We start from the raw sequence: 27,949 nt of genomic DNA on the forward strand, positions 1-27,949 counted from the left end.
TATTTTTTGCTCAAACACAGATTGACTCAACTTCTTGAAAATTCTCTAATGTTTTACGTGTGTTCATGTGATCAATGTGCAGACCTCCCCAGATGATAACACATTATTCATGTACTCCAGGAAAGACTCGTCCTTGATCTCGTTATCAGTGAAGATGAAGCTGATGCCCTTTCCCTGCTGGCCTGCTGTCCTGTACAGACCCTTCAGATCCTCCATCAGGTTAGCAGTGTTGTACGAACTGAGGACAGAACACAGGGATGTTTCAGGTGATAGCAAAGGTGTGAAAATACATATTTTTCTATCTTTCTCAGCTCTTTCTCAATGAGTATTTCCTCCATTCCTCCAATGCGTTTCGAGAAGGAGGCGAGGATAGGGGCGTGAGGAATCGAGGAAAGACAAATTGGCAGAGATTCACTGTGCACTTGCAGAAATGCAAGCAAAGCTACCATCTACAGGAGGACAACAGAACTGCATGACCACATTCAAATCATGATAAACACCTGTTACAGTTGTAAAGGGACTGTATGAGACCGTGTGTCTGTTCCAATACCATTCCTAGCATACTACTTAGTATGAAGTATGTAGTAGTATGCTACTATAGACGTTGGAGGGTATGTCTGTACCGTGTTAGTGTGATCTGAAAGTTCTTGTATCCGGCGATGAAGGAAGCCAGTTTAGTCAGGCTCTGTTTGCCTGATCCCCCCACTCCTACCAGAAGGGAATTTCCTCTGGGGGTGCGGATGATCCTGGAGATCTACATACAGACAGACAGACAGACAGACAGACAGACAGACAGACAGACAGACAGACAGACAGACAGACAGACAGACAGACAGACAGACAGACAGACAGACAGACAGACAGACAGACAGACCTTTTCCGTTCTTATATCAAGTGATTTGATGTGTACACTCATTTGTGACTGACTTTAAGATAGCTAAGCCCTTCAAAAGCTTCCAATGTGAATGTTTAATAATCCTTTTTATGAAGACCCTCTTTGTAATGTGATATAAGCATGTTTATAATACCTTATGATCTGTACACAATGCACTATAATGCATGACAAAGCTGCCAATAATTGTTCATAAACACCTATAACTATGGGCGAGCATAATGACAGTTTCCCTCTACCTTGACAAGGTGTATCATAGCATCTCTGAAGAACACCATGTCCATGCCAGCTCCTCTGATGCTCTCGTTGTACTGGCCAAGGAACATGTTGAGCCTGTCCATCAGGCTCTCAAGCGACTCGATGGGCTCGTACACCTTGGGCATCTCAAAGTCTATATCCTCTGGCTCCTCACCTGGTGGGACATTTTTGGTCATATTCAATATCAGATTATTCATTTAAATGATCCAACTCTCTGCTAATGTAGCTAGTTTGCTTGATTTGGCAATATTGATAGAAATTTGAATGTAAATAAAACGTTTATTATATATATATATAACGTTTTATTTACATTCAAAATTCTTCAATATTGCCAAATCAAGCAAACTAGCTACATTAGCAGAGAGTTGGATCATTTAAATTAATAATCTGGTAAACACCTATAACTTATATATATTATATATAATATATATATATATATAAATACAATCACTATAATGATATTAAATACAATCACTATAATGATATTAAATACAATCACTATAATGATATTAAATGAATATATATATATATTCATATATTCATTTAATATCATTATAATTATTGTATTTATTCACATAACCTGCAATTCGGCTTTAAACTGCAATGTATACAACATAATAATAAAGATAAACACATCATCTTAGAATGTACTGTTTGAATCCTTAATACAAGGTAGAAAAATACAGCACATATTTAATATATACAATATGGGTTCAGAAACTGTAAATGACTTATCTCATGCAAGATCATGGTATAGATACAGTGTATGTATGTGAAGAGGCTATACAGGACCTGGTGCTCTGGCTATACCTGTAGCTTCAGGAGCATCTCTTAGGAAGTCAACAAAGTAGCCGTCTACTCCGAAGTCGACCACAGCCCTCTCTTCCTCTCCTAGCTCCTCCTCTACTAGCTTGGCCAGGGCCCTGTCGAACCAGGCTACATCTTCTGGCATGGTGAACCGGTCCGCGATCACACGCTTACACTCATGCTTCCACAGCTGAAGCAGCACCTACAGCATACAGGGTCAAAATAAAACAAATTAATCTCATAGAAATGTTAAGTCTACATTCACAGAATGACTGCTGATTAAATGTGTAGAACCTTACTGTAACTTAGGACAGACGTCATAGCTATTTTTCTCAGTTCATTCAGACCTTTGAGAAACCTTTTGATATTTATTCCTCTAGTTGTATTGGATTGACTGATTGATTATGTTAATGTCTTTCAAGAGGAAATTCAGTCACACTTTATCTGGATAGTCCGGACAGTCCATCTGTAGAGCATGTCATATTATCAACAAACTATATGTTGATAAGCAGCTGCTCGCTAAGGTTACAGTAAGGGTTAGGTTTAGAATTAGGTTAAGGGTAAAGGTTAGGGTTAGTTGAAATATTACTAGCACATCTACAGATGGACTATCCAAATAAAGTGTTACCGGAAATTCTATTTAGACATTTTTATGGACTCACAGTAAGAGAGCTGACCACCTCAGCGGTTGGGTTGAGCATGCCCTGCCAGACTCTGGACAAGTCTCTGAGGTTGAAGATGTAGTGGAACTTGGCCGGAGTGGGCAGCATCTTGACCTTGGTCATTTGCCACAGCCGACGGGTCAGCGGCACCAGCTTGGCCACAGTTCCACGCACCTCTTCTGTGAAGCCTCGTCGGACACAGTAGTGTCCTGTCCCGATGACTCCTGGTCAGGGAAAGGAATGAGGTGAGGGGAAAAGGGGTTGACGACGTGAAGGTGGACGAAGCATTGAGGTAAATAAGTGAAAGAAAATAGTGTTTTTGTTGAGAGATATATAATGGTGTAATTATATATGTAAATATAGATACCTAATATAGTCAAAATTCAAACAAGCCCATTGTAAATAGATGAGAAGTAGTACAGGTAACTCAAATGACAGGGTATTCATACATTTTCTTTTTTAAATACTCTCCACACAGATGCAATTCTAGAGTTTTTAAAGGAGCCAAACCCACCAAATATCTTGTCGATGGATGCATTGGAGGGCAGGGTGCAGTTGAAGATGGAGAACTGCCTCTTCAGTCTCTGGGGGATGTCGTTGCGGCCTCCCCCTGGGTGGATCATCGCTGACAGGAACTGGATGTCCACTATATTGGTGAACTCCCCCGGCTTCTCCAGATTGAAGAACCCGTTCTGTTCCATCAGCTGGCGGACTATCTCATTGGTAACCTAAAGCGGGGTGAGTCAAATTATTAGGTAAAAAGGCTGAATAATCTGTACACTCTCGGATTGCAATTTCATATGGTAAGGTTTCCCAGGAAAACAAATGGGAAAACTGTAATTTTTGGGCTTTTGTTATGGTGATTTAATGAGTGCTGAGTTTGAGTCCGACCTGATCTCCCCATTCGTTGATGACTGGCATGTTAATGTCGTCCACAAAGATGGACATCTTCTTCCCTGCAGGAGGGCCGTAGGTGGTGCCCATCCGCTTGTCCACATAGCTCTCCACAGTCCGCTGGAGAGAAGGAAAGACAGATTGGGCGTTTCATCTTTACAGTGAATAAGAGAACAAAACACACATTTGAAGTATTGTTACTAAATGGCGCATAGACCTGAAGTAGTCAGATAAACTTACTGAAAAGTGACTGGAAAACGTTTTTAATTCACAACTGATCTTAGAAAGTCCTACCCATCTAAAACTTGAAAAGTTAGAGTAAAGAGCAGGAAGTGTGTGGTGTTGTTTTGGAGGTGTAATACCTGGAACATGAGTGGAGTTGTGGCGGAGGAGAAGTTGAGACTCTTGGCCATGTGAGTTTCGGGGTCGTACTTTGACATGTATCCCTTGATGATGACGGTCTTGGCTGTGCCTTGCTCTCCGATCAACAACACAGCCTGTGACAAAATGAAGAAGAAATTACTCTTGAGGATCTGACCAAGATCACATGGCTAGGGGGTAATTTATCCTCCATGTACAAGCCAAATTAACAATACTTGTCCACTCAGAACAGGATTGCTAATATAGGATCAGTTTATTATAATAAGAATATACAGTGCTTTCGGAAAGTATTCAGACCCCTTGACTTGTTCCACATCTTGTTACGTTACAGCTTTAATATAAAATGGACACAATACCCCATAATAACAAAGCAAAAAGAGTTTAGATTTTTTTTTAAAATGTATTAAAAATGAAAACTGAAATATCAAATTTACTTAAGTATTCAGACCCTTTACTAAGGAATGTGTTGAAGCACCTTTGGCAGCGATTACAGCCTTGAGTCTTCTTGGGTATGACGCTACAAGCTTAGCACACCTGTATTTTGGGAGTTTCTCCCATTCTTGTCTGCAGATCCTCTTAAGTTCTGTCAGGTTGGATGGGGAGTGTCGCTGCATAGCTATTTTCAGGTCTCTCCAAAGATGATCTATCGGGTTCAAATCTGAGCTCTGGCTGGGCCACTCAAGGACATTCAGAGACTTGTCACGAAGCCATGCCTGCATTGTCTTGGCTGTGTGCTTAGGTCTGAGGTCCTGAGCGTTCTGGAACAGGATCTCTCTGTACTTTGCTCCGTTCATCTTTCCCTCGATCCTGACTAGTCTCCCAGTCCCTGCCCGTGAAAAACATCCCCACAGCATGATGCTGTAACCACCATGCTTCACCGTAGGGATGGTGCCACAGTTCAATCTTGGTTTCAGCAAATCTTGTTTCTCATGGTCTGAGAGTCTTTAGGTGCCTTTTGGCAAACTCCAAGCAGGCTGTCATGTGCCTTTTACTGAGGAGTGGCTTCCGTCTGGCCACTCTACCATAAAGGCCTGATTGGTGGAGTGCTGCAGAGATGGTTGTCTTTCTGGAAGATTATCCCATCTCCACAGAGGAACTCTGGAGCTCTGTCAGTGACCATCGGGTTCTTGATCACCTCCCTGACCAAGGGCCTTCTCCCCTGATTGCTCAGTTTGACCGGGTGGCCAGCTCTAGGAAGAGTCTTGGCAGTTCCAAACTTTTTCTATTTAAGAATGATGGAGGCCACTGTGTTCTTGGGGACCTTCAATGCTGCAGACATTTTTTGTACCTTGACGCAATCCTGTCTCTGAGCTCTACAGACAATTCCTTCGACCTCATGGCTTGGTTTTTGCAGGACCTTATATAGACAGATGTGTGCCTTTCCAAATCATGTCCAATCAATTAAATTTACCACAGCTGGACTCCAATCAGTTGTAGAAAAATCTCAAGGATGATCAATGGAAACAAGATGCACCTGAGCTCAATTTCGAGTCTCATAGCAAAGGGTCTGAATACTTATGTAAATAAAGGTATTTCTGTTTTATTGTTTTAATACATTTGTAAAAACCTTTTTTCACTTTCTCATTATGTGGTATTGTGTGTAGATTGATGAGGAAAACAATCCATTTTATCAATTTTAGAATAAGGCTGTAACGTAACAAAATGTGAAAAAGGTAATGGTTCTGAATACTTTCAGAATGCACTGTACATACACTACATGACCAAAAGTATGTGGACACCTGCTCATTGAGCATCTCCTTCCAAAATCATGGGCATTAATATGGAGTTGGTCCCCCTTTGCTGCTATAACAGCCTCCACTCTTCTGGGAAGGCTTTCCACTAGATGTTGGAACATTGCTGCAGGGATTTCAGCTACAAGAGCATTAGTGAGGTCGGGCACTGATGTTGGGCGATTAGGCCTGGCTCACAGTCAGCATTCCAATTCATCCCAAGGGTGATCGATGGGGTTGAGGTTAGTGCTCCATGTGGCCCAGTCAAGTTCTTCAACACTGATCTCAACAAACTATTTCTGTATGGATCTCGCTTTGTGCACGAGGGCATTGTCATGCTGAAACAGGAAAGGGTCTTCCCCAAACTGTTGCCACAAAGTTGGAAGCACAGAATCGTCTAGAATGTCATTGTACACTGTAGTGTTAAGATTTCCCTTCACTGGAACTAAGGGGCCTAGCCCGAACCATGAAAAACAGCCCCAGACCATTATTTCTCCTCCACCAAACTTTACAGTTGGCACTATGCATTCGGCCAAACCCAGATTAGTCCGTCTGACTGCCAGATGGTGATGCGTTTCCACTGGTGGTGAGCTTTACACCACTGCTCGGCCTTGGAATACCATTTCACGAAGTTCCCAACAAAGTTATTGTGCTGACATTGGTTCCAGAGGCAGTTTGGAACTCAGTAGTGAGTGTTGCAACAGAGGACAGACGATCTTTACGCGCTTCAGCACGTGCCGGTCCCGTTCTGTGATCTTATGTGGCCTATCACTTCGTGGCTGTGCCGTTATTGCTCCTAGACGTTTCCACTTCACAATAGCAGCACTTTCAGTTGACCGGGGCAGAAATTTGATGAACTGACTTGTTGGAAAGGTGGCATGCAATGGCAGTGCCACATTGAAAGTCACTGAGCTCTTCCGTAAGGCCATTTTACTGCCAATGTTTGTCTATGGAGATTTCATGGCTGTGTGCTCAATTTTATACATCTGTCAACAATGGGTGTGGCTGTAATAGCCAAATCCACCTATTTGAAGGGGTGTCCACATACTTTTGTATAGTGTACAAAGGGGACTTGATCCTAGATCAGCACTACTACTCTGAGACCCTTTGTGAATATGGACACCCACCTTGCCCTGTTTGGCGATGGTCTGGATGAGGAAGTCAGTGCGGACATTGTCTACGTTGGGGACCAGGATGGATCCGTACTCTGGGGTGAGGTCTGATGGGTAGACGTACTCCTCTACCCGTTTGTTCCAGTGGACCCACTGACCTGCACACACAGGAGGACATACAAGAATAAGTCATTGAAAAACAAATAATGTGAGCATCATGAACACCATCCATGACGTCCGTAGCTGGAAATACTTTAGTTCAGTTGTACGGAATGACTGTCAAATAGATAAATGACCCTTAGTCTGTTCAAAAAGGACAACATTTTTCTGATGATAATACCCACCGGAGGGTGAACATATCATGAAAGACTGGTAGCAAGCAGGACTAAGGTAACACCAACATCAGCTGTGCGGGTGAATTTAACGCACATTCATGATTTAATGAGAGATCTGATGGTGATATTTCAATGCACCAACTTTTTAATTGAGCAAGAGCACTATGAAAGATCAATATGATCTTATGATCTACACTGAATAAAAAAATAAACGCAACATGCAACAATTTCAAAGATTTTACTGAGTTGCAGTTCATATAAGGAAATCAGTCAGTTGAAATAAATTCATTAGGCCCTAATCTATGGATTTCACATGACTGGGAATACATATATACATCTGTTGGTAACAGATACCTTTAAAAAAAAGGAGGGGTGTGGATCAGAAAACCAGTCAGAATCTGGTGTGACCAGATGTGGTGTGACATATCTCATTCGCATAGAGTCGATCAGGCTGTTGATTGTGGCCTGTTGTCCCACTCCTCTTCAATGGCTGTGCGAAGTTGCTGGATATTGGCGGGAACTGGAACACGCTGCTGTACACGTCGATCCAGAGCATCCCAAACTTGCTCAATAAGTGATATGTCTGGTGAGCATTCAGGCCATGGAAGAACTGGAACATTTCCAGCTTCCAGGAATTGTGTACAGATCCTTGTGACATGGGGCCGTGCATTATCATGCTGAAACATGAGGTGATGGCAGCAGATGAATGGCACGACAATGGGCCTCAGGATCTCGTCACAGTATCTCTGTGGATTGAAATTGCCATCGATAAAATGCAATTGTGTTCGTTGTCCATAGCTTATGCCTGCCCATATTATAAGCCCACCGCCACAATGGGTCACTCTGTTCACGACGTTGCCATCAGCAAACCGCTCGCCCACACGACGCCATATACGCTGTCTGCCATCTGCCCGGTACAGTTGAAATCGGGATTCATCCGTGAAGAGAACAATTCTCCAGCATGCCAGTGGCCACCGAAGGTGAGCATTTGTCCACTGAAGTCGGTTACGACGCCGAACTGCAGTCATGTCAAGACCCTGGTGAGGATGGCGAGCATGCAGATGAGCTTCCCTGAGATGATTACTGACTGTTTGCGCAGAAATTCTTAGGTTGCGCAAACCCACAGTTTCATCAGCTGTCCGGGTGGCTGGTCTCAGACGATCCCGCAGGTGAAGAAGACGGATGAGGAGGTCCTGCGCTGGTGTGGTTACACGTGGTATGCGGTTGCGAGGCCGGTTGGACGTACCACCAAATTCTATAAAATGACGTTGGAGGCAGCTTATGGTACAGTATGGTATGAACTTTCAATTCTCTGGCAGCTCTGGCATTCCTGCATTCAGCATGCCAATTGCACGCTCCCTCAAAACTTGAAACATCGGTGACATTGTGTTGTGTGATAAAACTGCACATTTTAGAGTGGCCTTTTATTGTCCCCAGCACAAGGTGCACCTGTGTAAGGATCATGCTGTTTAATCAGCTTCTTGATATGCCACACCTGTCAGGTGGATGGATTATCTTGGCAAAGGAGAAATGCTCACTAACAGAGATGTAAACTTAAGCTTTTTGTGCATATGGAACATTTCTGGGATCTTTTATTTCAGCTCATGAAACATGGGACCAACACTTTACATGTTGTGTTTATATTTTTGTTCAGCGTATCTTCCATTACAGTAAAAAGAGGACTGAGTGTGTTTTGTGAGTTTGTGGAGTCTGTCTACTGAACATCTACCCCTTACCGTCTGTTGTGACGTGGTAGTCGAACATGGTGTCCTCGCTGTCTGATGGTATATCTGGGAGGTCCAGATGGATGTTGTCGTTGCCACGGAGCCAACTCTCCATCTTCCTCCTGTCTTCCAGCTCCAGTAAAGCTCCGATGCTCCACATGAGAGCAAACACATAGAGACGCTCCACATGCTGCCTGGACACCTCCCCACACTGCTCCTGGAACACAACAGTCACTATCAACACAACATACTGTACCAAAACCCTTCTACATCTTTACCTACATACTTGGCACTAAAATGAATCAGTCACCTACAATAAAGGGAAATGGAATTCCACCCTCACATACAGTGCCTTGCAAAAGTATTCATCCCCCTTGGCATTTTTCCTATTTTGTTGCATTACAACCTGTAATTTAAATTGATTTTTATTTGGATTTCATGTAATGGACATACACAAAATAGTCCAAATTCGTGAAGAGAAATGAAAAAAATAACTTGTTTCAAATAATTTGAAAATACCCCCCAGAAAAGTGGGGCGTGTATATATATACATATATATATATTCACTCCCTTTGCTATGAAGCCCCTAAATAAGATCAGGTGCAACCAACTACCTTCAGAAGTCACATAATAAGTTAAATAAAGTCCACCTGTGTGCAATCTAAGTGTCACATGATCTGTCACATGATCTCAGTATATATACACCTGTTCTGAAAGGCCCCAGAGTCTGCAACACCACTAAGCAAGGCGCACCACCAACCAAGAAGCACCATGAAGATCAAGGAGTTCTCCAAACAAGTAAGGGACAAAGTTGTGGAGAAGTACAGATCAGGGTTGGGTTATAAAAAATATTTGAAACTTTGAACATCCCACAGAGCACCATTAAATTCATTATTAAAACATTTAAAGAATATGGCACCACAAAAAACCTGCCAAGAGAAGGCCACCCACCAAAACTCATGGACCAGGCAAGGAGGGCATTAATCAGAGAGGCAACAAAGAGACCAAAAATAACCCTGAAGGAGCTGCAAAGCTCCACAGAGGAGATTGGAGTATCTGTCCATAGACCACTTTAAGCCGTACACTCCACAGAGCTGGGCTTTACGGAAGAGTGGCCAGAAAAAAGCTATTGCTTAAAGAAAAAAAGAAGCAAATCCGTTTGGTGTTCACCAAAAGACATGTGGGAGACTCCCCAAATATATGGAAGAAGGTACTCTGGTCAGATGAGACTAAAATTGAGCTTTTTGGACATCAAGGAAACGCTATGTCTGGCGCAAACCCAACACCTCTCATCACCCCGAGAACTCCATCCCCACAGTGAAGCATGGTGGTGGCAGCATCATGCTGTGGGGATGTTTTTCATTGGCAGGGACTGAGAAACTGGTCAGAATGGAAGGAATGATGGATGGCGCTACATACAGGGAAATTCTTGAGGCAAACCTGTGTCAGTCTTCCAGAGATTTGAGACTGGGACAGAGGTTCACCTTCCAGCAGGACAATGACCCTAAGCATACTGCTAAAGCAACACTCGAGTGATTTAAGGGGAAACATTTAAATGTCTTGGAATGGCCTAGTCAAAGCCCAGACCTCAATCCAACTGAGCATCTGTGGTAGGACTTAAAGATTGCTGTACACCAGCGGAACCCATCCAACTTGAAGGAGCTGGAACAGTTTTGCCTTGAAGAAGAGACATACCCCAAGAGATATGCAGCTGTATTTGGTGCAAAGGTGGCTCTACAAAGTATTGACTTTGGTGGGGTGAATAGTTATGCACGCTCAAGTTCTGTTTTTTTGTCTTATTTGTTGTTTCACAATAAAAACTATTTTGCATCTTCAAAGTGGTAGGCATGTTGTGTAAATCAAATCATACAAACCCATAAAGAATATATATTTTTAATCCAGGTTGTAAGGCAACAAAATAGGAAAAATGCCAAGGGGGTGAATACTTTCACAAGCCACTGTAGATGCAGAGTCCAGAGAGTTATAGTCCAACAGTAATTGAAAATCAGAGTGCTTCAGGAATCACAATGACAGGATGAATTCAATTAGTTAGGCATTAGAACATTCCATTTTGTTTCTATGAGGAATGTGGGGCAATTCACTTCAACAGTATTCATAGAGCTCAGTGATGTACGGATATTATCCCCCTTCTGCAGGGTTTTTAATATGGTTGGAGTATGGAGGTTCAGGTGTCTACCTTGGCGGGGATGAGGCCCTGCAGCATGTTGATGCTCTGCATGATGACAAAGGCCTCCAGCATGTCAATCTTGTACTCCAGACAGTGAACAGTGAACCGGTAGAGCTCTGGGAAGGAAGAGGAGAACAGCTCTCTCAGCACCTCTCCCTCCTGACGGGAACGCTTCTTCAGCCAGCCCTGCATGGGGACAAACACACATGTATACATGTAGACAAAGACACACACACACACACACACACACACACACACACACACACACAAATATGCACACACACACAGAAATACACACACAGACAAAGACACACACATGCATATACACAAACACACACACAAAGATACACACACACACACACACACACACACACACACACACACACACACTTTCATCCACTGATAAAGAGTGAGAGAATGGTCCTGTGCCCACCTCCAGAATGGGGCTCCAGTTGAGCACAGAAGAGCTCATGAACACCATTCCGTTACGAGACACGGTGGCAGGCGAGGCGTTGTCGATGTTGTGGGGCTCAAACACGATCTTGCAGTTGGGGGCCATGGGGATCCTGTCTCCATTGGCCAGGGTCAGAGTCCTGTTGTCATCCAGTACAGAGTTGAGGTTCTCTATCCAGATAGCATCTACTGGTCCATCTAGTACTATCCAGATGTGCTCCCCTGCAGAGGAGAGAGACATTAGAACCAGTCTGCTTATTCAACTAATCAAAATCAACTATGGAGGTCAGAGAAAAGTATTAGAACATCACTTTTAGTAAAAAGATAGAGAAATTAATAGAAAGATACGAGAATATTGAAAACACATAGAAATAGAGATGAGTGAAAATGGTCTGCCCCATTGTTCTATATGAATTCCATAGAGACTATACGGGATGTACTGTATGTGGGTTCATGCTCTAGCAGGTGTAATGCACGAGTAACTTTGCATGCGTAAAACATGTATAAGTCCAGGGTATTTCTTTCAAGTACAGTGAAATGCCTTTCTCGCAAGCTCTAACCCCAACAGTGCAGTAATCAATAACAATGCAATACTCACAATAACAAAGTAGAACAAAAACACACAAGATATAAAAATATGAAATAAGAGGTGTCCGTCTCACCTTTCTTGGCTCTCAGGGTCTTCCTCCACAGGGTAGAGAAGATGCCGTCGGTCCAGTCATTGGTAGCTACATCTAGACGGCCAAACATCTGAGGGGCGGTGATCGCTTTGGGGTTCATACGCATCTCTCTGTGCGGCTGGCCACAGTCTGTGGGTGCAAACACACAGACAAATTAACTTAACACAATTTTTTTTTTGTGCATGTAAATGTCTGTGCATTTTAGTTTAGTATGACTGCCATGAGGTAGCAAATAAGGTCAGATAAGTCCAGTGTTTTGATGGGGATGTTTCTTACCTGTCATGGCTCTCATCAGGGTGTGAATGCAGGTGGTTTTTCCTGCTCCGCTGGGCCCCAGGGCCATCATGCCATGGCGGACCCTCTGGGTCTCAAACAGCTGAATCACCTTCAGCTTCCATGGAGGGTGGCTGATCAGACCTGCCTCTGCCACCTACAGTATGGAACACATAGGATAAGAGAAACTCTTTATGTTATGAGACCAGACTCCTCCACCTGCAGTATGGAGAACAATGGAAGACAGTGAGGTGAACTCTTCATGTTATGAGACCAGACTCCTCCACCTACAGTATGGAGAACAATGGAAGACAGTGAGGTGAACTCTTCATGTTAATACAAATAAATACTTACCTCACATTTAGATAAAAAAAAAGGTTTTATGCTACTATGGTATTAAGGCTAATACCAAGACGAGATTCATCCCTTAAACTCTGTATTATACTGTGGGGGCGGCATGTAGCCTTGCGCTTAAGACCGTTGGGGCAGTAACCAAAAGGTCGCTGGTTTGAATCCCTGAGGTGACTAGGTGAAAAATATGTCGATGTGCCCTTGAGCAAGGCACTTAACCCTAATTGCTCATGTTAGTAGCCCTGGATAAGAGCTAAATGACTAAAATGTACTGTAAGGGAAAGGAGAAGAGATGGGAGAGAAGAGAAGCAGTGTGAGGAGGAGGGTTGTGAGAAACTACATGTAGATAGAACATTTTCTGTGTCATTCTGAAGTCTAACTAAATGTAAAGGGATTATGTTATAAAAAATGTCCTCTCACCTGTTTGTCGATAGCTGTCTCCAGCTCTGGGTAGCCTGCTTTATCCAGCTGGATCCCGGGGAAGAGGTCCTCTATCAGGCTGAGGAACAACGGTTCGTCTTCATCTATCTGTCAACACAAATAGTATTATGTCAATGAAGTTATTCAGCACCTCACTGAAGATGAAATCATTATTCATGTATTACAGAATAGTATATGAAAAAATAACAAGCTGTAACACTTAATGATACTTAAAAAAATGGCGTTTCTAAAATGACAGTTGATTTTGAGGAGAATGTCCTGTATATCTGAGTGACTGTACTCACCAGCTTGGACAGGTTCATATCTCTGAGAACCCTCATGACGATGGTAGATTCTGTGTCGTTGGGGTTCGCTCGTTTCACCGCCCCCAGTGTTCGCAGAACTGACAAAATGTTTCGGAGTCCAAAGTCATAATGCACCTTAAAAACAGAGTAAACCCAACATGGACTGTATGGAAATAGAACTATGAACTACACAAAGATCATAATCAACACATACATGGACAGTTTAGTTGTTTTTATACTGAACAAAAAATACAAACGCAACATGTAAAGTGTTGGTTCCAAGTTTCATGAGTTTGAATTAAATATCCCAGAAATTGTCCATACACAAAAAAAAGCTTATTTCTCTCACATTTGAGCACAAATTTGTTTACATCCCTATTAGTGAGCATTTCTCCTTTGCCAAGATAATCTATCCACCTGACAGGTGGTATATTAATTCCCTCTAAAGTGATTTGAGGCCTCCCGAGTGGTGCAGTGGTCTAAGGTACTGCATCACAGTTGCTAGCTGTGCCACAAGAGATCCTGGGTTTGGGTCCAGGCTCTGTCACATACAGCTGCGACCGGGAGACCCATGGGGCGGTGCACAATTGGCCCAGCATCGTCCGGGTTCGGGGAGGGTTTGGCCTGCAGGGATGTCCTTGTCCCATCGCGCACTAGCGACTCCTGTGGCGGACCGGGTGCAGTGCACGCTGACACGGTCGCCAGGTTTACGGTGGTTCCTCCGACACATTGGTGCGGCTGGCTTCCGGATTAAGTGGGCATTGTGTCAAGAAGCAGTGCGGCTTGGTTGGGTTGTGTTCCGGAGAACACACGGCTGTCACGTCCTGACCATAGTAAGATGTTATTTTCTAGGGTAGAGTAGGTCAGGGCGTGACAGGGGGTGTTTTGTGTTTTGTATATCTATGTTTAGGTTCTAGTTTTTATATTTCCATGTTGTTGTTTTTTGGGATGATCTCCAATTAGAGGCAGCTAGTCCTCGTTGTCTCTAATTGGAGATCATACTTAAGTAGGGTTTTTTTCCACCTGTGTTTGTGGGTAGTTGTCTTCTGTTTAGTTTTATGTACCTGACAGAACTGTGTGCTTTCGTTTTCTCTTTGTTATTTTTTCTTTAGCGTTCTGAGTTATAATAAATATTCATCATGAGCAATCAACATGCTGCGCTTTGGTCCCCTCTCTACGACAGCGGTTACAACGGTTCTTGACCTTCGCCTCTCCCGAGTCCGTACGGGAGTTGCAGCGATGAGACAAGACTGCAACTACCAATTGGATACCACGAAATTGGGGAGAAAAAGGGGTTAAAAAAAATAAAAAATAAAAAAGTGATTTGAGACTGTGATGATACACGTTAAATAACATTTCACTTGACTTGATTGTTTACTCATATGGAACTACTAAAACGTATCTCTTCGCATGTTCAGCTCTCATTGAAATATCTACAGTAGTTACATTTCATTTCATAGCTGACCTGCTTGGAGAGCTGCTCCTCACACAGTTTGTAGAGGGTGAAAAACTTCCTGGCCAGCTCTATGTTGTCTATGAAGCCACAGCTGGCCAGCTTGACCCGGATAATGATCTGGCGGTCTGGGACCATCATGGCCACTGAGCGGAAGTTGATCTTCAGGTTCTCTGGAAGTTCCTGACGACCTGCGTAGCCCGGGTTCTGATGGGGGGCAAAAACATTTAATAATCAAATCTTTATTTAACCAGGTGAGTCTGTTAAGAATAATTTGTTATTTACAATGATGACCTGCCATGAACATAGTGTACTACAGATGACTGATGTTAGGAAAATGCTAAACAAAGTCTATGACTAACATCCTCAAAGTAATAATAAACCTTGTCTGATTCGGACTCGTTTCAGTTCATCTTCTTTAAGACAAGAATTCACTATTCCTTTCAGAAGTACTTTAAATGAATGCTCCACTTGACAAAGCATTTGTGAAGGGGTTTCTACAGTGAGTAGTTTATAGACTGCTAATAATAATAATAACCATAGTCAGGAAGATGCCGAATTCGGGATTCATTTCCACGTTGTCTCCGTCGGTGAAGATGAAGTTCTTGCGGCGCTCCTTCTTGCAGGTAAGCACGATGGCGATCTGCTGGGCTGCCACGGAGAGCACTGATAGGTCGATACGGTTGAACTCATCAAAACAGCCCCACGAGCCCGACTGGGCTAGGCCTGTCAATCAACACAACATTACACATCACTCTTCACATTAAACTCCTCATTCAAAACAACCCCAAGAGCCTGACCTGCAAATCAACACAAAGACACACAACATTACACTGTTCATTAGGTTCAGGTTGAGATCATCATTCTCTTCACAGTAATATGAGTGACATCTTATATAGCCTATAATCCCCCCAAATCATATACATATATCCAACTCCTATGGTCATTGCCATGCAAATGGCACAGGAGTTGGCAAGACAGCACACATGTATTTGGGACCAGGCAATATGAGTAGAAGCTCCTACCTTTAAAGATCCTCCCCAGTCCTCTGAAGTCCATCTGGTCGGAGCAGTTGAAGACCACCACGTACTTCCCCAGGCAGCGGCCCATGTCTTTAGTGGTCTCAGTCTTCCCTGTCCCTGCAGGGCCGGCCGGGGCTCCTCCCATACTCATCCCCAGAGCCTGGGCCAGTGTGATGTAGCACCTGGGACAAACACACACCAAGGAAAAGATATATCAAGGATAATCACCCAAAGATATTCAATGTGATACACCATACGCTTGTGGGCACTAAAAAGTTAGGCTGGGCTGTGGTAATGGGAGACTGGTTACTGCAATGTGTGTGCAACACTGCACTCTAGTGTCTCCTAGCAATAGTTTGTCACACAAACCTGTACATTTTTAGTGCTACAAGTGTATGGTGCCCTTTTAGCCCAAAATGCATGATAACTGGTTAAGCTATTAGAGTGGGGGTGGAGCCACTTCCTAGTCCCTACCTGTCAGTGAGAGGGGTGATGACTAGTTAGTCCCTACCTGTCAGTGAGAGGGGTGATGACTAGTTAGTCCCTACCTGTCAGTGAGAGGGGTGATGACTAGTTAGTCCCTACCTGTCAGTGAGAGGGGTGATGACTAGTTAGTCCCTACCTGTCAGTGAGAGGGGTGATGGCTAGTTAGTCCCTACCTGTCAGTGAGAGGGGTGATGACTAGTTAGTCCCTACCTGTCAGTGAGAGGGGTGATGACTAGTTAGTCCCTACCTGTCAGTCAGAGGGGTGATGACTAGTTAGTCCCTACCTGTCAGTCAGAGATGTGATGACTAGTTAGTCCCTACCTGTCAGTCAGAGGGGTGATGACTAGTTAGTCCCTACCTGTCAGTCAGAGGGGTGATGACTAGTTAGTCCCTACCTGTCAGTGAGAGGGGTGATGACTAGTTAGTCCCTACCTGTCAGTCAGAGATGTGATGACTAGTTAGTCCCTACCTGTCAGTCAGAGATGTGATGACTAGTTAGTCCCTACCTGTCAGTGAGAGGGGTGATGACCAGTCTGTCAGTGCAGCCCAGGAACTCATTCTGATAGATGAAGCCTACGTCAGTCATGTTGATGATCATCTTGTCAGAGTCCTCATTGAAGTAGAAACGACACTGCTTCAGCCACTCAAAGTCTGTCGGGCTTTTGATATGCAGCCGACACTGAGGGGAGAGCAGGGGGAAAGAGAAACCATTCTGGAAACAAAGCATTGCCAAAGCCTATGAAATTCCTAAAACCGCAAATGTGATTTGAATACTAGGGGAAACTCAAATTGATATTCTCAGACTCTACCACGCCCTAATCAGAAAATATTTGGTGGAACAGCTTGCCAAAAGTTCACAAATATGTTACACAACAGCTATTATTACCTTCAGTTTATACACTGAAAGGGACCTTTGGGGTTGAAGTACTATTTTAGCCACCGAGTCAGTTTGTGATTCCAGTCCACTCACCAGGTCATCAAAGATGTCCCTCTGGTGTACATGGATGGTTATGAGTGTCTCATACTTGGCCCGCTCCATTGAGGCCAGGTCTTTAGTGGTCATGTCTATCAGGGTGTTGAGAAGCTCCAGGAAGAACTGGTTGGTCTTGGGCATGATCTTACGGTCGTAGCGGGCGTTGGTCAGGGCCTCCTCTGAGTCTCTGGTCCAGATCATCTGGACTCCCAGCAGACCAACCTGGTTGTCAGGATGAGAGGACATCAATGAGAGAACATAAAGTCATCTTTCCTGGCTTCGATGTCTTCCTAACAATCAGGGATGTAATCAGGACAATGTATAAAATCAGGAATGTATGGAATTTGGCTAATGTGTAGATCAGTTTCAGTTATACATTAATGGAGGATAATTTCAGAAAAGCAGGAATCCCTGATCAGGTACTGAGTAATGAAACATAGGCATGGGTAAGTCTAACTACAAGGCTGTTGCTCGAAGGTCAAGGTTAAGGTAATCTATCCCATTATAAAAAAGAGAATGAATGATGACCCCAAGACCAGGACTGTGTCACAAATTGCAGCCTATTCCCTATATAGTGCACTACTTTTGAACAGGACCTGGGTCAAAAGTAGTAGACTATGTAATAGGGTGGCATTTAGGATGTATCCCATGTCTCCCCACCTGAGCAGGGAAAGAGTCCAGGAACTCAATGAGCTGGAAGCCTGAGTCCTGGATGGCCAGGACAGCCTGTCTGATGACCAGGTGAAGAGACCTCTGGGATTCCTTCAGCAGGGCGTTGAGCCAGACCTCCACATTCCCTTCAGCCGTCACCGGCCGATCCAGCTCTACCGTCTCCCCCTCCCTGGATGAGATGGCCAGGATCCGGTCGTACATCTGTGGAGACAGACGGGCAGATACAAACAAACCAAAAAATTGTATTTGTCACCCCTTTTTTCTCCCCAATTACGTGGTATCCAATTGGTAGTAGTTACAGTCTTGTCTCATCGCTGCAACTCCCGTACGGACTGATAGGTCGAAGGTTGAGAGCCATGCGTTCTCCCAAACACAACCCAACCAAGCCGCACTGCTTCTTGACACAATGCCCATCCAACCCGGAAGCCAGCCGCACCAATGTGTCGGAGAAAACACCGTACACCTGGCGACCGTGTCAGCGTGCACTGCGCCCGGCCCGCCACAGGAGTCACTAGTGCGCGATGAGACAAGGATATCCCTGCCGGCCAAACCCTCCCTAACCCGGACGACGCTGGGCCAATTGTGCGCCGCCCCATGGGCCTCCCGGTCGCGGCCGGCTGTGACAGAGCCTGGACTCGAGCCCAGAATCTCTGGTGGCACAGCTAGCACTGCGATGCACTGCCTTAGACCACCGCGCCACTCGGGAGGCCCAAGAGCAGATACTATTGATGTTGCTGAATCTGGGCTAGTTGCTATTGCAGAAGGACAGATACTACTAATAGTCAAACAAGTAACATGTAGGGAAAAAATTGAAAACAAATAGTAGATAATTGTAGAATTTTCTTTTTTATATGTCTGTCTGTGCGTTACCGTACCTTGTCATGGAAGCGGACACATTTAATGTTGTCAAAGACGTTGAGCAAGTGGGCCTGGATGGTGTGGGAGTCCGAGGCTTGGCCCAGAATCTCCAGCAGGGCCGGGTCAGACACAAAGAAGAACCGAGGGAACAGCAGACGCTTCTTCTCCAAGTACCTATCAGTCACACAATCACACACACAACCAAGGGTTGAAAACTGGATAGCCAGAAGCTACAATCTATCCACAATATTAAAGCTGATCTACCCCCTAAAAAAGGGTTAAAAATAATACTAGTTTAGTACACATCATCAAGCTACCAATGTACAATGCAGGCAAACTTGGAAGGTGTCATACTGGTACATGAATACTTTCAATTCAACTATTTAAAACAAATTCAAAGTATAAGTATAGGCCTACCCAGTGAGAGACTTCTGACAGACCTCCAGACAGACTTATCCAGAGATTTCTGACAGACCTCCAGACAGACTTATCCAGAGATTTCTGACAGACCTCCAGACAGACTTATCCAGAGATTTCTGACAGACCTCCAGACAGACTTATCCAGAGATTTCTGACAGACCTCCAGACAGACGTACCCAGAGACTTCTCACAGACCTCCAGACAGACTCACCCAGAGACTTCTGACAGACATCCAGACAGACTCACCCAGAGACTTCTGACAGACATCCAGGTAGACTCACCCAGAGACTTCTGGCAGACCACCAGACAGACTCACCCAGAGACTTCTGACAGACATCCAGGCAGACTCACCCAGACACTTCTGACAGACCTCCAGGCAGACTCACCCAGAGACTTCTGATAGACCTCCAGACAGACTCACCCAGAGACTTCTGGCAAACCGCCAGAAAGACTCACCCAGTGAGAAACTTCTGATAGATATTCAGATAAACTTACCCAGTGAGAGACTTCTGACAGATCTCCAGTTGTTCCAGCAGGTGAGGCAACAGCTGTCCCATGGTCTCGTCCCCCACACATGACTGCACCACGTTGGGCATCTCATGGACCCGCGTCATGATCTTCACCCAGGACTTGTCGATGTTGGAGAAACGTTTCGCCTCCTGTCATTCAGATGATTCAGACTAGATTGTCATTTCTAAGTTTGCAAAAGGTTCCTGGGTTTCCCCCCCCAAAAAAGGTGATTTCTGAAAAACCAGGGCACTGTAAAAGTTCCAGAAATTGTGGAACCCCAGCACTTTGTGACATCAGCTGATGTAAGAAGGGCTTTATAAATAAATTTGATTAATAGCGTAAGGTTAAAGACATGTTTTCAGATGAAAAGTCAATGTATTGGTTCTTACCTTGGGTAGCTGTTTGGCTATGTCCCCACCCACGAACACAGCCTCGAGGTAGATCCACAGGTTCTGGACAGTCATCCAGTTCTCTATGATGTCAGTGGTATTGGAAAGGTTCTGAACCCATTTCTGGATCTGGGCCTTGAATGGCGTGTTGTACCTGTGGAACACCAAGTCATCATCTGAGTCAAGCATTGACTACTACAGTACACAAACACTAAAGGTCTGTACAATGCATAGCACCCCCAGTCTAAACACAACTGTCTAAACACAAGCAACACAACTGTTGAACTCTAGATGACAAGTCAACTGGATGCTGAAATACAATGGAGGCTGCTGAGGGGGCTCATAATAATGGCTGGAACGGAGCAAATGGAATGGCATCAAACACCTGGAAACCATGTGTTTGATACCATTCCACTGATTCCACTCCAGTCATTACCACGAACCAGTTCTCCCCAATTAGGCTACATTTAACTATTGTTAACAAACATGAAGCAGAAATCAATCTAGATTTCCAGGCTAAGTCATTTGTGCCTCCAGTAGGTCTCTAGTCTAACCTGTTGCTCATGAGTGATCCCAGCACCATGAGGCTGTCCTCCATGTTAGTAATGATCTCAGCGGTGCTGTCGCCCCTCAGCAGCAACTCCCCTCGCGTCTTGAAGTTGGCGAAGGTGAACGTCTTGTTGTCCCACTCAGAAATCACCTGCTTCAGCTTCTGCTCAATGTCCCTCTCCTTCACTGCACTGATGCAAATATCCTGCCCAGCGGGGGTTCAAACCACATTTATCTTTATTTGACCTTTGTTTACCCAAGTTGTCCCATTGAGGTCAAACCTTTTTTTCTACCCTCAATTTACAGTACAGAATAGTTACATTTACATTTTACATTTTAGTCATTTAGCAGACGCTCTTATCCAGAGCGACTTACAGTAGTGAGTGCATACATTTCATAAATTTTTGTTCTCCGTACTGGCCCCCCGTGGGAAGTTGTTATGGTGAGTGGAGTACCGGTAGTTGTACGGCTATAGAGAATCAATTACCTGGATCCTACCCGGGTTTCAGCACCAACAACAGCAACAAATATCCATAATCACCTCAATTTCCTCTTTGCATTTGAGGAGCGGAGCTTCCATGATGTTGCGCAGCTTGAAGGTATCCGTCTCCACCTCGAAGCTGTGTCCTGTCACCTCAGTGATTCTCTTCCAGTGACGCGTCATCATGGCCTTGTTGGTCATCAGTTCCAGTAGGGGGCAACACTCGTTGAACTCATCTATACTTTTCTTCAGGTCAAGGAATGCCTTCCACTCTTTCAGGGCACGGGGAAGCTTGCGACAACTGGAAATGGGGGGTACAAAAACAAGAACATCTAGTTACTTCCTTTTGGAAATGTAAATCCTCAATGAGATTATTCCTCAATGAGTTCTGTGTAAATGTCTCTCATGGTCTGGGTTGTAGTTTGGTTTCCTTACCGCGTCTGGAAGTCAAGAAGTTCGTTATTGATCCTGTCTATGTGGATGTCGGCCCAGAGGATGTCATAGTAGCCATTAACAGTGTCGATGACACTGTTGTAGAGTCCATAGAGCTTCTGGAGGAGGGTGAGCTGTCTCCTGATCTCCAGCAGCTGAGGGTGTTGGGTCACAGGCAGGCCAAACAGCTCCTCTCCACCAGTGTAGGTGATGTACTTACGGAACAGGTTGTCAAAGCGATTCTAACCAAACAAAACGAAAAGTACAGTAAAGTACATGAATGGTCACATAACAGTAAAGTGAATGAATGGTCACATGACAGTAAAGTGCATGAATGGTCACATATATAATTTCCAAAACTATGCAACACACATAGAACATAGAACATGTGAATGAAAACCCCTGTGAATGTATCAACTTAAATTAAGTGCTGCAGAGTAGTATATACTGTAGATTCCTCTCTTGAAGATACACACTGTACTCACCTGGAACATGATGAGTCTGTCACTAGCGTCTTGGGGAGCCAGTCCGACAACCATGGGACCGTCCTGGGAATGAAACACAGCCTGCGTCAGCAATTAGCTAGCAGTCTTATTTAGAGCGTGCCAAGTTAACTGTAATAGAAATAGAAATGTCTAAGACCTAGACAGTCTTGGTGTTAGGTGTAGCTGTGAGTAAGACCTAGACTGCCTTGGTGTTAGGTGTAGCTGTGAGTAAGACCTAGACAGTCTTGGTGTTAGGTGTAGCTGTGAGTAAGACCTAGACAGCCTTGGTTGTAGGTGTAGCTGTGAGTGAGACCTAGACAGCCTTGGTGTTAGGTGTAGCTGTGAGTAAGACCTAGACAGTCTTGGTGTTAGGTGTAGCTGTGAGTAAGACCTAGACAGCCTTGGTGTTAGGTGTAGCTGTGAGTAAGACCTAGACAGCCTTGGTGTTAGGTGTAGCTGTGAGTAAGACCTAGACAGTCTTGGTGTTAGGTGTAGCTGTGAGTAAGACCTAGACAGTCTTGGTGTTAGGTGTAGCTGTGAGTAAGACCTAGACAGCCTCGGTGTTAGGTGTAGCTGTGAGTAAGACCTAGACAGCCTTGGTGTTAGGTGTAGCTGTGAGTAAGACCTAGACAGCCTTGGTGTTAGCTGTAGCTGTGAGTAAGACCTAGACAGCCTTGGTGTTAGGTGTAGCTGTGAGTAAGACCTAGACAGCCTTGGTGTTAGGTGTAGCTGTGAGTAAGACCTAGACAGTCTTGGTGTTAGGTGTAGCTGTGAGTAAGACCTAGACAGCCTTGGTGTTAGGTGTAGCTGTGAGTAAGACCTAGACAGTCTTGGTGTTAGGTGTAGCTGTGAGTAAGACCTAGACAGTCTTGGTGTTAGGTGTAGCTGTGAGTAAGACCTAGACAGTCTTGGTGTTAGGTGTAGCTGTGAGTAAGACCTAGACAGCCTTGGTTTTAGGTGTAGCTGTGAGTAAGACCTAGACAGCCTTGGTGTTAGGTGTAGCTGTGAGTAAGACCTAGACAGCCTTGGTGTTAGGTGTAGCTGTGAGTAAGACCTAGACAGCCTTGGTGTTAGGTGTAGCTGTGAGTAGGACCTAGACAGCCTCGGTGTTAGGTGTAGCTGTGAGTAAGACCTAGATAGTCTCGGTGTTAGGTGTAGCTGTGAGTAAGACCTAGGCAGTCTTGGTGTTAGGTGTAGCTGTGAGTAAGACCTAGACAGCCTTGGTGTTAGGTGTAGCTGTGAGTAAGACCTAGACAGCCTTGGTGTTAGGTGTAGCTGTGAGTAAGACCTAGACAGCCTTGGTGTTAGGTGTAGCTGTGAGTAAGACCTAGACAGCCTTGGTTTTAGGTGTAGCTGTGAGTAAGACCTAGACAGCCTTGGTGTTAGGTGTAGCTGTGAGTAAGACCTAGACAGTCTTGGTGTTAGGTGTAGCTGTGAGTAAGACCTAGACAGTCTTGGTGTTAGGTGTAGCTGTGAGTAAGACCTAGGCAGTCTTGGTGTTAGGTGTAGCTGTGAGTAAGACCTAGACAGTCTTGGTGTTAGGTGTAGCTGTGCGTAAGACCTAGACAGCCTTGGTGTTAGGTGTAGCTGTGAGTAAGACCTAGACAGTCTTGGTGTTAGGTGTAGCTGTGAGTAAGACCTAGACAGCCTTGGTGTTAGGTGTAGCTGTGAGTAAGACCTAGACAGTCTTGGTGTTAGGTGTAGCTGTGAGTAGGACCTAGACAGCCTCGGTGTTAGGTGTAGCTGTGAGTAAGACCTAGACAGCCTTGGTGTTAGGTGTAGCTGTGAGTAAGACCTAGGCAGTCTTGGTGTTAGGTGTAGCTGTGAGTAAGACCTAGACAGTCTTGGTGTTAGGTGTAGCTGTGAGTAAGACCTAGACAGCCTTGGTGTTAGGTGTAGCTGTGAGTAAGACCTAGACAGCCTTGGTGTTAGGTGTAGCTGTGAGTAAGACCTAGAACGAGCTGTGAGACGTGTCTGAACCTTGTCATAGTCCTGATAGAAGTGTCCACAGTCCTCCACGAACGTCTGCACGTTGTCTATGAGCTCTCCTCTGAAGTTGGGCTGCAGGGACACCAGCTCATTCTGGACCTCTGTGCTGCGGGCCAGCAGCTTCTCCCAGGTGTAGCGCAGCGTGTCCACCTTCTCTGCCTCCTCCTTCGCCACTACCAGGCCGTACTTATGGAGCATGGCATAGGACTCCTAGGAAAGGGAAAGGGGAATGCACAGCACTGAACAGACACATAATACAACACAGATCTCCAGTGTCTTCTCACAACCAAATACAGACTGCAAGGACTTAATCAAACTATGGGCAAATCCTAACTTCCACCTAAGTTGAATTTTCCCCCATTGATACCACTGTCCACTAAGTAGAAATTTGACTTAGGTGGGAATTAAGATGTGCCTCCTACTGAATGTAAGTGGACATTGCAAATAGTCTCAGTGAATTATTCATAGAGTATCTCTCTGCAGTAGTGTAAAGTACTTAAGTAAAAATACTTTAAAGTACTACTTAAGTCGTTTTTTGGGGTATCTGTACTGTATTTTCGACAACTTGGACTTTTACTCCACTACATTCCTAAAGAAAATATTGTACTTTTTTCCCTGACAACCAAAAGTACCCGATACATTTTGAATGCTTAGCAGGACAGGAAAATGGTCCAATTCAAACACTTATCAAGAGAACACATGGTCATCCCTACTCCCTCTGGCCTGGCAGACTCACTAAACACAAAAGCACATTTTGTAAATAATGTCTGAGTGTTGGAGTGTGACCCTGGCTAGCCATACATTTTAAAAACAAGAAAATGGTGCTGTCTGCTTTGCTTAATATAAGGAATGTTTTATTATTTATTCTTTTAGTTTTGATACTTAAGTATATTTAAAACCAAATACTTTTAGACTTACTCAGGTAGTATTATACTGGCTTACTTTCACTTTTACTTGAGTTACTTTCTATTAAGGTAGCTATACTTTTACTCAAATATGACAATTGTGTACTTTTTCCACCACTGTCTCTCTGAAAGAAGTGTGCATTTGTGTTCCCTACCTCTATGGGTCCCACTTGGAAGTCAATGGAGATCTGCTGCTCTCTGATCTCCTTCAGCGATGCCATGGCGATGCGGATGTCGTCCAAGTCTTTGATTGGTCGGTTCAATTTCTTTGCCGCCTCGTCCACTAACGTGAAGATGTTCTCCATATCTGTCCGGTACTTCCTGTTACAGTGCAGGCCGTAGTCCACCATCCAACTCTTAGTCTCCGCAGTCAGGGCCATCTTCAGGTCAGCTGTTCAACAACAATTCAGATATTAGTCTGATAATAACCAGATATTCATGCAGTTGTAATATTCTTGTTAGAACCAAGTATTGAGTTTATTCTTGTTAGAACCAAGTATTGAGTTTATTTGTTATAATTAATTGGTATTATATTGAAAAGGTGATTGAATTGCTCCCGAATTGTAATGTTGTTAATGCATTTCTTTTGAAGAAATATTTCTTTAATGCATAAGTGAATAGGTTGGTTTTGACCAATAGGTATCTTTTTAAGCTGTTTCCAATGGGAGAGTTTTCCTGGTAACGGGAGGCCTGGGAAAAAAAGCGAGGAAGAGAGACGTTGAGAAAAGGATGGACATTACATTATGACCGTTCGTGAAGAAAAATTATAAAAGAAGACGATAAAAATAAAACAAAACCAATACCTACCGAGTCTTGAAGGGAAATACCGATTTTATTTTATAAGACAGTTGTTATAATTTTGTTAAGAAAGACCGAAGCTACCATCTCATCGTGGCGGTATTTGACAGCCTTGAGGTTAGCCTAGCATCGTGTGAAACCGAGAGACAATAGCTTGGGGAAGATTAACAAGTTCATGTTTCCATGGGATATCGGTTACTGCTAAAGAGTACTGTCTGCATTGATAGCTGTGCTTGCTGTGGATCTTGTGAGGAAACCTGCAAGGAACTGCCATACTTCACTGAGGGAATATCTATGAGTAGTGAGTAACCACAACGGTGGGGTGCTTCTGGACTTTAATTTTTGTTGTTGTTGAGCTCCAACGCGCGCCGACGGGTTAAGCAAGCTTGAAATAATTTGGACATGGGTTGTGCATGACTCATTGGGGTTTATTATCTTTATTTGTTTTGATGTGGTGCTTTGAAAATGTAATAATACACATCTTGAATCTTATGCATGTTGCATTGGTGGAGTCACTTACTGTTTCAATTGAATGTAATGCATGGGAAAGTATATCCTTATACAATAACAAAAATCTATAATCATTCCATCTGAAGTTAATACCCTATTTGTCATCACCCTACATAGTTTAAAATAGGGATTCTTATTGGAGATGTCCTTCTCACCTAACATCCCATGCTGTTGAGATACTCTACGTAAATTAATATGGTGAGAGTCAAATTCAAGCCTGGTGAGAGGGTTACACAGTGTTGAAAAATGAAATGACAGTATTGTGAAATACTAATAAGAACATGTGCAATCATATTTGGCAGGGTTGTCTTGTGAGGTTAATGCAGGGGATCAGCAGTGAAAAAAGGCCAAAATGTCACATAACGGGGAGAATGTTGTAGCGAGTTACAGGTCAGTCTACAGTTACCTGTATTTTATTTGAGATTTTTAGATTGTTCAGGGGGTGCTGCAGCACCCTAAGCACCCCTACTTCCCACTGCCAGGTACCTGTATAGAGGGCCAGTGCTCCTACAGTGATGTATTCTACCTGTATGGAGGGCCAGAGCTCCTACAGGGATGTACCCTACCTGTATAGAGGGCCAGAGCTCCCACAGTGATGTATTATACCTGTATAGAGGGCCAGAGCTCCTACGGGGATGTACTCTACCTGTATAGAGGGCCAGAGCTCCTACAGGGATGTACTCTACCTGTATAGAGGGCCAGAGCTCCTACAGGGATGTACTCTACCTGTATAGAGGGACAGAGCTCCTACAGGGATGTACTCTACCTGTATAGAGGGCCAGAGCTCCAACAGGGATGTACTCTACCTGTATAGAGGGACAGAGCTCCTACAGGGATGTACTCTACCTGTATAGAGGGACAGAGCTCCTACAGGGATGTACTCTACCTGTATAGAGGGCCAGAGCACCGACGGGGATGTACTCTAACTGTATGGCGGGCCAGAGCTCCTACAGGGATGTATTCTACCTGTATAGAGGGCCAGAGCCCAGTATGTACTCTATCTGTATAGAGGGCCAGAGCTCCAACAGGGATGTACTCTACCTGTATAGAGGGCCAGAGCTCCCACAGTGATGTACTCTACATGTATAGAGGGCCAGAGCACCGACGGGGATGTACTCTAACTGTATGGCGGGCCAGAGCTCCTACAGGGATGTATTCTACCTGTATAGAGGGCCAGAAATGTACTCTATCTGTATAGAGGGCCAGAGCTCCAACAGGAATGTACTCTACCTGTATAGAGGGCCAGAGCTCCCACAGTGATGTACTCTACATGTATAGAGGGCCAGAGCTCCCACAGTGATGTACTCTACCTGTATAGAGGGCCAGAGCTCCCACAGTGATGTACTATACCTGTATAGAGGGCCAGAGCTCCTACGGGGATGTACTCTACCTGTATAGAGGGCCAGAGCTCCCACAGTGATGTACTCTACCTGTATAGAGGGCCAGAGCTCCCACAGTGATGTACTCTACCTGTATAGAGGGCCAGAGCTCCCACAGTGATGTACTCTACCTGTATAGAGGGCCAGAGCTCCCACAGTGATGTACTATACCT

General features: G+C 44.3%; 1 protein-coding gene across 3 annotated transcripts in view; it reads right to left on the minus strand.

Moving 5' to 3' along the window:
• Positions 1-27,949, minus strand: part of LOC106579813 (dynein axonemal heavy chain 5) — a 69,074-nt gene that overhangs the window by 18,089 nt on the left and 23,036 nt on the right. For all 3 annotated transcript variants that reach the window (XM_014160017.2, XM_014160031.2, XM_014160013.2), the window contains 31 exons: positions 25,245-25,480; positions 24,176-24,394; positions 22,196-22,258; positions 21,714-21,952; positions 21,339-21,579; positions 20,803-21,002; positions 20,249-20,402; positions 19,845-20,008; positions 18,947-19,103; positions 18,060-18,272; positions 17,397-17,621; positions 16,933-17,105; positions 15,944-16,122; positions 15,457-15,644; positions 14,931-15,125; positions 13,466-13,600; positions 13,161-13,268; positions 12,393-12,546; positions 12,099-12,245; positions 11,417-11,658; positions 10,993-11,169; positions 8,808-9,012; positions 6,752-6,894; positions 3,876-4,010; positions 3,511-3,633; positions 3,134-3,347; positions 2,620-2,843; positions 1,961-2,159; positions 1,132-1,304; positions 624-754; positions 85-238 (listed from right to left, as the gene is read on the minus strand). In XM_014160017.2, coding sequence (XP_014015492.2) covers positions 85-238; positions 624-754; positions 1,132-1,304; positions 1,961-2,159; positions 2,620-2,843; positions 3,134-3,347; positions 3,511-3,633; positions 3,876-4,010; positions 6,752-6,894; positions 8,808-9,012; positions 10,993-11,169; positions 11,417-11,658; positions 12,099-12,245; positions 12,393-12,546; positions 13,161-13,268; positions 13,466-13,600; positions 14,931-15,125; positions 15,457-15,644; positions 15,944-16,122; positions 16,933-17,105; positions 17,397-17,621; positions 18,060-18,272; positions 18,947-19,103; positions 19,845-20,008; positions 20,249-20,402; positions 20,803-21,002; positions 21,339-21,579; positions 21,714-21,952; positions 22,196-22,258; positions 24,176-24,394; positions 25,245-25,480 — 5,510 coding nt within the window. The remainder of the gene's footprint in view (positions 1-84; positions 239-623; positions 755-1,131; positions 1,305-1,960; positions 2,160-2,619; positions 2,844-3,133; positions 3,348-3,510; positions 3,634-3,875; positions 4,011-6,751; positions 6,895-8,807; positions 9,013-10,992; positions 11,170-11,416; positions 11,659-12,098; positions 12,246-12,392; positions 12,547-13,160; positions 13,269-13,465; positions 13,601-14,930; positions 15,126-15,456; positions 15,645-15,943; positions 16,123-16,932; positions 17,106-17,396; positions 17,622-18,059; positions 18,273-18,946; positions 19,104-19,844; positions 20,009-20,248; positions 20,403-20,802; positions 21,003-21,338; positions 21,580-21,713; positions 21,953-22,195; positions 22,259-24,175; positions 24,395-25,244; positions 25,481-27,949) is intronic.

The sequence above is a fragment of the Salmo salar genome, chromosome ssa02, assembly GCF_905237065.1.
Source record: "Salmo salar chromosome ssa02, Ssal_v3.1, whole genome shotgun sequence".
NCBI lineage: Eukaryota > Metazoa > Chordata > Actinopteri > Salmoniformes > Salmonidae > Salmo > Salmo salar.